The sequence below is a fragment of the Protopterus annectens genome, chromosome 17.part0, assembly GCF_019279795.1.
Source record: "Protopterus annectens isolate FY-2018-M chromosome 17.part0, PAN1.0, whole genome shotgun sequence".
NCBI lineage: Eukaryota > Metazoa > Chordata > Ceratodontiformes > Protopteridae > Protopterus > Protopterus annectens.
Genome location: NC_056751.1, coordinates 415,930,791 through 415,940,083, shown reverse-complemented (window position 1 = coordinate 415,940,083; position 9,293 = coordinate 415,930,791). Strand labels below are relative to the sequence as shown.

Below are 9,293 nucleotides of genomic sequence, written 5' to 3'. Positions count from 1 at the left end.
CCTCTCTCTCTCTCTCTCTCCATCTGTGTCTCTCTCTCTCTCTCTCTCTGTGTCTCTCTCTCCATCTGTGTGTCTCTCTCTCCATCTGTGTCTCTCTCGCGCTCTCTCTCCATCTGTGTCTCTCGCGCTCTCCATCTGTGTCTCTCGCGCTCTCCATCTGTGTCTCTCGCGCTCTCCATCTGTGTCTCTCGCGCTCTCCATCTGTGTCTCTCTCGCTCCATCTGTGCGTGTCTCGCTCTCCATCTGTGCGTGTCTCGCTCTCCATCTGTCGTGTCTCGCTCTCCATCTGTCGTGTCTCGCTCTCCATCTGTGCGTGTCTCGCTCTCCATCTGTGCGTGTCTCGCTCTCCATCTGTGCGTGTCTCGCTCTCCATCTGTGCGTGTCTCGCTCTCCATCTGTGCGTGTCTCGCTCTCCATCTGTGCGTGTCTCGCTCTCCATCTGTGCGTGTCTCGCTCTCCATCTGTGCGTGTCTCGCTCTCCATCTGTGCGTGTCTCGCTCTCCATCTGTGCGTGTCTCGCTCTCCATCTGTGCGTGTCTCTCTCTCCATCTGTGCGTGTCTCTCTCTCCATCTGTGCGTGTCTCTCTCTCCATCTGTGCGTGTCTCTCTCTCCATCTGTGCGTGTCTCTCTCTCCATCTGTGCGTGTCTCTCTCTCCATCTGTGCGTGTCTCTCTCTCCATCTGTGTGTCTCTCTCTCTCCATCTGTGTGTGTCTCTCTCCATCTGTGTGTGTCTCTCTCTCCATCTGTGTGTGTCTCTCTCTCCATCTGTGTGTGTCTCTCTCTCCATCTGTGTGTGTCTCTCTCTCCATCTGTGTGTGTCTCTCTCTCCATCTGTGTGTGTCTCTCTCTCCATCTGTGTGTGTCTCTCTCTCCATCTGTGTGTGTCTCTCTCTCCATCTGTGTGTGTCTCTCTCTCCATCTGTGTGTCTCTCTCTCTCCATCTGTGTGTCTCTCTCTCTCCATCTGTGTGTCTCTCTCTCTCCATCTGTGTGTCTCTCTCTCTCTCCATCTGTGTGTCTCTCTCTCTCTCCATCTGTGTGTCTCTCTCTCTCCATCTGTGTGTCTCTCTCTCTCCATCTGTGTGTGTCTCTCTCTCCATCTGTGTGTGTCTCTCTCTCTCCATCTGTGTGTGTCTCTCTCCATCTGTGTGTCTCTCTTTCTCTCTCCATCTGTGTCTCTCTCTCCATCGTTGTGTGAGTGTCTCTCCCTCTCTCTCCCCATCTGTCTCTCTCTCCATATGCGTCTCTCTCTCTCTCTCCATCTGTCTCTCTCTCTCCCTCCCCATCTCTCTCTCTCTCCCTCCCAATCCATGTGCGTCTCTCTCACTCCCTCCCAATCTGTGTCTCTCACTCCCTCCCAATCTGTGTCTCTCACTCCCTCCCCATCTCTCTCTCTCTCTCACTCCCTCCCCATCTGTGTCTCTCTCACTCCCTCCCCATCTGTCTCTCTCTCCGTGTGTCTTTCTTTCTCGCTGCCCATCTGTCTCTCTCTCTCCCTCTCTCCCATCTGTGTCCGTCTCTCTCTCCCCCATCTGTCTCTCACTCTCTCCCCATCTGTCTCTCTGTGTCTCCCTCTCTCCATCTGTCTGTTTCACTCTCTCTCTCTCTCCATTTCTCTCTCTCTCCATTTCTCTCTCTCTCCATTTCTCCCTCTCTGTTTCTCTCTCTGAAGTAGGCTGGAAGGTACTGATGGACTCTGTACAAGTGATACCTACTCCTTGTGCCAAAAGAAAAATGAAACTGTAGTGGGCTGCTCTCTCCTTTACAGCTAAGCACAATGCTGACATCCTCATTGCAATAAGGAAACCAGCTCTGCCATAGGGAGTCCAACTACTCCAAGTGTTTGGCTAGAAGGACTGACATTTACCTGTGGCTATTTTCCATGCATGTATAACAAACTATACATCAGAAATTGTCTTTATGATGAACAAAGTACAGTTGTGTACACTTACCATAGATGTTCGAGTGTATTCACTGTTGCATTCATTACATTTGGGTAATCTGCTGGCAGGTTGCCCTCAATCGGCCTGATTAACAAAGTCTTGGGTCCTGCGTCGGTTGCTGTCCCCGCTTCTTTGATGTCAGATTGTCAGGGGTATAAAACATGCATCCGTCACCATTACATCAGTTTTTCTTGCCCCAGATGTCAGGTGTCCCCCAATGGGGAGCCAATAAAATTAAAAACACAAAAGTATACCTCCAACCAAAAGCAAATACACCAAAAAGGCTTTTAAGCATAGTAAAAGAAAGTAGATGTATAGCTAGAGAAAAGTAGGGAGCTGGAGGGAGGGTAACCAGGAATGAAATAGTGAATACACTCGAACATCTACATTTATGGTAAGTGTACACAACTGTACTATGTTCTTCGTGTTTCACAGTTGCAGTGATTACATTTGGTTAGATTCCCAAACCTATGGTTGGGAGGAGGAGTTCATACAGCATTAGGGCCATCTATAAGGCCCTGCAAGACAGCAGTGGCAAAACCAGCTCTGGATTTAAGGAAAATTGGTAAATGATAATGCTTGGTGAAAGTATGTACAGAACTCCAGGTAGCAGCTTCTAGAATATCCCTGGTAGAAACACCTCTGAGAAAGGCTGCCGAAGTAGATGCAGCCCTGGTGGAGCGAGATCTGATCCCCTGGGGGATAGGTTTTCCATGGTGCTTATAGCAGAAATGAATGCAATGGCTTATCAAGTTAAAAATTGTTTGTTTTGAAATAGCCTTCCCCTCTGCCCCTGCAGCAAATGCTACCAGCAATTGGTCAGATTTTCTTCGAGATTTAGTCCTGTCCAAGTAGAATCTAAGTTGTCTGGACACATCCAAGGAATGCAGAATCCGTTCCCCTTTGTTTTGTGAATTGGGAAAGAAAGGTTGGCAAATGAATGGACTGATTAAGAACCACACTTGAAACCACCTTGGGCATGAAGGATGGATTGGTCCTCAGAGATACCCTGTCCACATAAAAGATGATAGAAGGCTCCACTGCCATAAGGGCCTGTAATTCAGATATCCTTCTAGCTGAAGTGATTGCTAAAAGGAAGGCTGTTTTCCAAGAAATAAATTTTAAGTCTGCAGTAGCATCTTGCTCAAAAGGAGGTAGAATGAGCGTCTCCAAAACAAAGTTAAGGTCCCAGGCAGGGGTAGGAGCTTTCCTGGGTGATCTCAAGTTCTTTGCCCCACTGAGATACTGCTCGAGTAGGGGGATGAGAGAAGAGGGGTGGATCTGTGTTAAAGTGACCTGAAATAGCTGAAGCATGGATTTTAAGAGAGAAAAAAGATAGGTCCTTGTGAAGCATCTCAGTTAAGTATTGTAAAATCTGAGGTAAATTGGGTGCTGCTGTGCTCATCCCTAAAGATTGGTTCCAGGCACAGAATCTTTTCCATTTATCAGCATAAGATTTTCTAGTACTAGGCCTTCTCACCTCCAAAATTACATCCATCACATGTTTGCTGAGGGATGACAAAGGTGAATTTAAGTGATTAGCCAGGCTGCAAGGTTCAATGTTGGAAACTGAGCGTGATGAATTTGGTTCTCCTGCTGAGACAGCAAGGAAGAGGTCTGAGGCAGGTGCCATGCAGATATTTGTGACGCACTGTGCATGAGTGGGTACTAGTGTTGGCGTGGCCAGTCTGGAGCAATCAAAAGCATTCTTGGTTTGTCCTGTTTGACTTTTAGCTGAACTCTGGAGAGCAGAGGCAGAGGGGGAAAGGCGTAGACTGGTAGGTTTTTCCAGCTGAAGGACAGAGCATCCACTTTCCAGGCTTCTTTGTGGGGAGTCCTTGTGCAAAACCTGTCCAACTGGTAATTCTGAGGGAAGGCAAGTAGATCTATGTCTGGGCTCCCCCATTTGCTTGTCAACACGTTGAAAATCTATGGTTCCAGTTTCCACTCATGTGGGTCCATGAGATTTCTGCTTAGTCCGTCTGCCAATGTATTCAATTTTCCTGGCAGGAATTGAGCTAGTAGATGCACTTGGTAGCTCAAGGCTGTGTTCCACAATGCCATGGCTAGTCTGCATAGGGGGTACAAATGTGTACCGCCCCCTGCGTATGTACCACATAACCGTGTTGTCAGTCATTACCATTGGTTGTCCTGGAAGAATGTGGTCCTTGAAGGCTGTCAGAGCATTCTGTACAGCTAACATTTCTTTTTGATTGACATGTAGGTGCATTTGATTTAGGTTCTATATGCCGTGAATGCACTTCCCTGCCAGGTGAGCCCCCCATGCATAGCCTGATGCATCTGTAGTTAGGGTTTGGGCGGCAGAGGGTAGTGTGAATGGCAGTCCCATGTTTTGTTGGCAGGTCTCTGCCCACCATAGAAATTCCAGGCGTAGGCAAGGTATGATAGGAATCATTGTGTCCAGGCTTTGTGTCCAGGCTGTGACAATGTTGACTTCATAGATTTTTTTTTAAGTACCACTGTAGTTTCCTCATATGCAGTCTTGAATATGGAATTAGAAGAATACAGGAGGCCATGAACCCCAAGGCTTGCAGTATTTGTCTTGCAGATAGCAGGGTTTTTGTGGCCACTTTTTTGAAGTAAGTTACCAAATTAATTTGCTTCTCTGGCATGAGGAAAGCCATATGGGCAGTTGTAGTCAAGCTTGCACCTTGGAATGTAATCTGCAGAGAGGGTACGAGTTGTGATTTCTTTTTGTTTATGGTGTACCCCAGACAAGTTACAACCCTTTTTACAAATGCCAGATGATTTAGAAGTATGCCCTGGTTTTCTGCCTGAATTAGACAATCGTCCAGGTATGGATATATTTGAATATTTCTTTGCCTGCAAAATGCAATAACTGGAGCCAGGCACTTTGTGAATACCCTGGGCGCAGTAGACAAGCCAAAGGGCAGTGCAGAGAACTGATAATGCAAGTAGCCTGCCTTGAAGCGTATGTATCTTCTGCAAGATTCCCTGATTGGGATGTGCAGGTATGCTTCTTTTAAATCTAAAGTTGCCAACCAGGCATCTTTGCCTAGCATAGGAAGTAACTGGTAAAGAGTCAGAGTCTTGAATTTGGGAATTTCCAGAAAGGTGTTTAGAGTAGACAGGTCCAGAATTGGACGCAATGATTTGTCTTTTCTGGGTACCAGAAAGAGCCTGGAATAGAAACCTTGTCTCTTTTCCTCTTCTGGTACTGGTTGAATAGCCCCCGTGTTTAAGAGGGAAAGAATTTGATTTTGAGCCTCTGCCCACTGATTTGGGGACAGGTCTGGCCACCAGTTTGGTGGTGGCAACGTGTGGAAATGAAATCTGTATCCCTGAGACACTAGATTTAAAACCCATTTGTCCTGGGTTATGAATTCCCAGTTTTTTGCATGAAGAGCAATCTTTCCCCCCAAAGGGGCATCTAAAAGATAACTGTTTGGTAATTTTAAAAGTCATTAAGACTGTTTACCATAGGGGGTGTCTTATTTCCAGATTTGGAAGTGGAGGCCCCCCATTGCTTAGTTCTGAGAGTCCCCTGGGATTGAAACCTGGAGCCTTTGGAGTGTCTGGGTTCGGCTTGAGAGAATCTGCAAGGAGCTGGAAAAGACTAATTCTTAGTAGGCCAGTGCCTACTAAATCTTGGAGGTTGCACTTGTAAGAAAACTTTAACAGTTTGTATAGATTTAGCTTTATCGTCCATCTTTTTCAGAACTTCTTCAGCCTTATTGCTAAACAGATGGTCCTGATTTAAAAGAGCTTCCAACAATTTCGCTTTAACATGATCAGGCAAAGATTGCTCCTTAAGTCAAGCATGCCTTCTAAGCACAGACCCAGTAACAGCGGCCCTGCAGGAGGCCTCTAAAGAATCAAAACCACATTACAAAGTATGTTTTCCACCTTGTTCAGCAGAATTCAATAAATCCTGTAAATCTTTATATTCCACATAGTCATGAAACATCATTTTCTGTTTAAGCAGTCCAATAATATGCTGTTGATATTTTTAACATATGAAATTGGCAGTTCAAAGGCCCGATTGCCAAGGTTGCAAAAGTATAAACCTTCTTACCCCATCTATCCAGCTCCCTGGAGTCTCTATCAGAAGGGGTAGGATTTTTTGCAGTAGAAGCCTTAATGCCATTGGGCCCCTGAGAAATGGTTTCTGGATCTGCAACAGGATTTTTGAAAAGGAACTTGTGGGAGTCAGGAACCCTGCAGTACCTGTCAGGTTTACTAGGAGCAGGAGGCAGGGAATCAGGGGCCATTCTGGATTCCGAAAACACATCAACAATGTCTAGTACAGGAGGTATAGCCAAGGGCCCATGCAGAGGTAGAAGAAGGAAATCCCTAAGCCTCTTTTTTGAATCAGAAAATTCCTGACTTCCCCAGTGGAAATGCTCCCTTAAGGCATGCAAAGCTTCCCCAAAAGAAAAATCCTTAGGAGGGGAAGCAGAGGGAATGGAATCCTCTGCATCAGAATCCTCATAAGTAGGTATGGACAAATCCAGGTCATTAGAAGAATCAGAAGAAACAGAAACCTGATCAGAAGATTCATAATCAAGCTCAGCCCTATGCCTCTGGGGGGGGGGTTTGACTACCCCTGATTAGAGTAATTAGATCTTCAGCCACTTTGATAATTTGTTTTTTAGGCATAAGGGCCTGAACATGTGGCCTGGGTGCAGTTTTTTAGACATAGATCGAGATTTAGGCCTTAGTAATGAAGGTGGAGTCGATTTAATATGCAAGTCTGTAGACTTGAATACACCCTCGGATGCCAGTGCCTGCACAGCAGCTCCGGACCTGTCCAAAGTAGAAACATCCGCGGGTTATATAGGTGAAGCCACTCGCGGCATACCGGACTCCAAATGGGTCTCAGTAGAGGCCTGCGAATCACAAGTAGTGGGTATCAGGGGCTGCGAAAGCGCCTCACTGAGTACCGACGAACTGGCGACTGGCTTAGGAGAAGCGTCGTCGGCAGTTTTGGACATCGGCGGCCTGTCTCTGTCTTTATCTTTGCGTTTTTTTGGAATCGCGGTAGTCGGGTGGCTAATCGACATTTCTGGATAATTAAACCGCGAACCGAAATATTTAGGGGCAAAAATGTACCGACTGATAGTGCTCTGATTAAATAAAACACAAAACAAACAGCAAGGTACGTCGTGGTCAGGGCCTAGGCAAGGAATACAGTACGAATGAAAATCTTTGTGAGGCATTTACTTTCCACAAGTAATGCAATTATTAACTTACAGTCGCGGTGGTGCAGCAGTAGCATTATTGCCTTAAAGCAAGAGGTTCTCCCATTAGATTCTCGGCTGGAGTGTGGGGACTGCCTTCTGTGTGGAGTATGCATGTCCTCCCTGCGGTTGGGTGGGCGTTCGAAAGACGTGCGTAAATGGGCGTGCCTTCGCTGAAGGTTGAATGTTGATTTGGCACCTTGGCGTTCATGAAAATCTACTGCCAATCATTAGCGGACCGGAGTTCTGCTGTGGCGACCCCTAACCAGGAAAAGCCGAAAGACAACAACAACTGACATCGGTAAGGAGCAAGAAAAAGTTTCCCCAACATGGTACTTAGCTTTAAGTTGAAGACTTTGGCTCAAACTCGAAAACGAAATTTTGAGGAGTCGGCTGACTGGCACTTGCGAACTGCTTCTGCTTCAGACACCACACAGCAAGAAAGACTGATGTAATGGTGTCGGATGCACGTTTTATACCCCTGACGTAATGGAAGAAGGGACAGCAACTGACGCAGGACCCAAGACTTTGTTAATCAGGCTGACTGAGGGCAAACTACCAGCAGATTACCCAAATGTAATAACTGCAACAGAGAAACACGAAGAACATCTGCTGTTCCTGCAAAATGACAGAGTTCAAATGAGGTGGGCTGACACTCTTGGCACGTGTTCTATGCATGGGAAAGAGGCCGTGCAGCAGATCCAGGCCATGCTGGAGGGGTAACAACTGAAAACTCCAGCATGACTTGGGATCTACTGCTTTGGACAAGGAAGACTGTCCTGTCTTACCTAGTCTGCTGTCAATATGACCTTCACCAGGAAAAATAGAATTAAAAGTGGTATAAAAAAATCTTAAAACACAACTACAATCAGCTTACTTAAACAAAGACCTACATTAAAAGGTGCCAAATATTACTATTCAAAATTCAAGTGTATGGTATAGCAACTAAAATTTTGCAACAAAAATAATATTATGTTAGCAGCTTAAAAAGATATGCCTCACATATATAAAATGTCCCTACCTGGAAGCACAATTCCTCGAATTAAGATCATATGCCGTGGATCTTGACTGTAATCCTTGGGTTGGGCTTCAATCACACCCCCTGGAGCAGCTTTCTCAAACAACATCCTAAGAGCAGGAAGTTTGCGTGGAGACAGAACAGAAAAGTGAATGCCCCGCTGTAAAAAAGAGAAAACATCAGCCAATGTATTACTACAAATAACCGAAACAGATACAGGTAACAGATGAGAGACAGACTAACAGGTCCATATTTTTGTATACTGCAAAATACTGTTGTTTCAGTAATGCCCAACATAAAATAAGACAATTTTTCTGATCTAAAATGATGGCCAACAAAATCCAAGGAAATTCACACCTCCTTTTTGATTCCTGTCATTATTATAACTATGACTAAATCAGTCATTACCATGAAACGTTTTAAACTACAAGCTGACAGACTCTAATCTGTATAACTTTAACCAATGCCGTAATATAAATATGATATTACAATCAGGACTAACCCTATCAAAACTTTATGACCTTGAAACATTTAAGAAATCGATCTGTACTGTGTAAAATTATAATCCCATACTCACATAATCATTAAACAAGTTACAGTAATGCACCATATAATGATTGATGCCTGCAGAACAATGCTGCAACTGATAAGTCCACAATTACCATCATAATGTACAATATAAATTAGCATTAGGTTAACAATATTATAGTTTCACATTATATTTAGCCTCACAATAAGAACATCCTGCTTGTTCTTCAGAGTCCGTTGAATATAGAAATACAGTATGCAATAACTGTGTGTGTATGTCTACATAACATACCACGAAAAAGTAAATGCTCACATAAGCTTAAAAAGAAAATTCTTTTTAAATTACATCACAAAACCATGAAAAACTGAAAATGCTATTTTATGCAGCAGAACGCCCTGCACAACCTACAGCCCCCTGTAAATTACACATATACTAACCCAAAGACTGCACAACAACAGCAAAGATTGGGCAAATTTCCAGTCCCTGCTGTACTGTGATCTTGCACACACTACAGCTGGCAAAACAAAGCAAAAACATTTGCTCTTTTGAATATTCAGTATTCGTACTGCAGCCATTTATC

General features: G+C 44.8%; 1 protein-coding gene across 2 annotated transcripts in view; it reads right to left on the bottom strand.

The window, feature by feature from the left end:
* The window catches only part of MED25 (mediator complex subunit 25), a 1,733,520-nt gene that overhangs the window by 1,346,598 nt on the left and 377,629 nt on the right, over positions 1–9,293 (bottom strand). For both annotated transcript variants that reach the window (XM_044059360.1, XM_044059361.1), the window contains exon 7: positions 8,188–8,344. In XM_044059360.1, the coding sequence (XP_043915295.1) occupies positions 8,188–8,344 (157 nt within the window). The remainder of the gene's footprint in view (positions 1–8,187; positions 8,345–9,293) is intronic.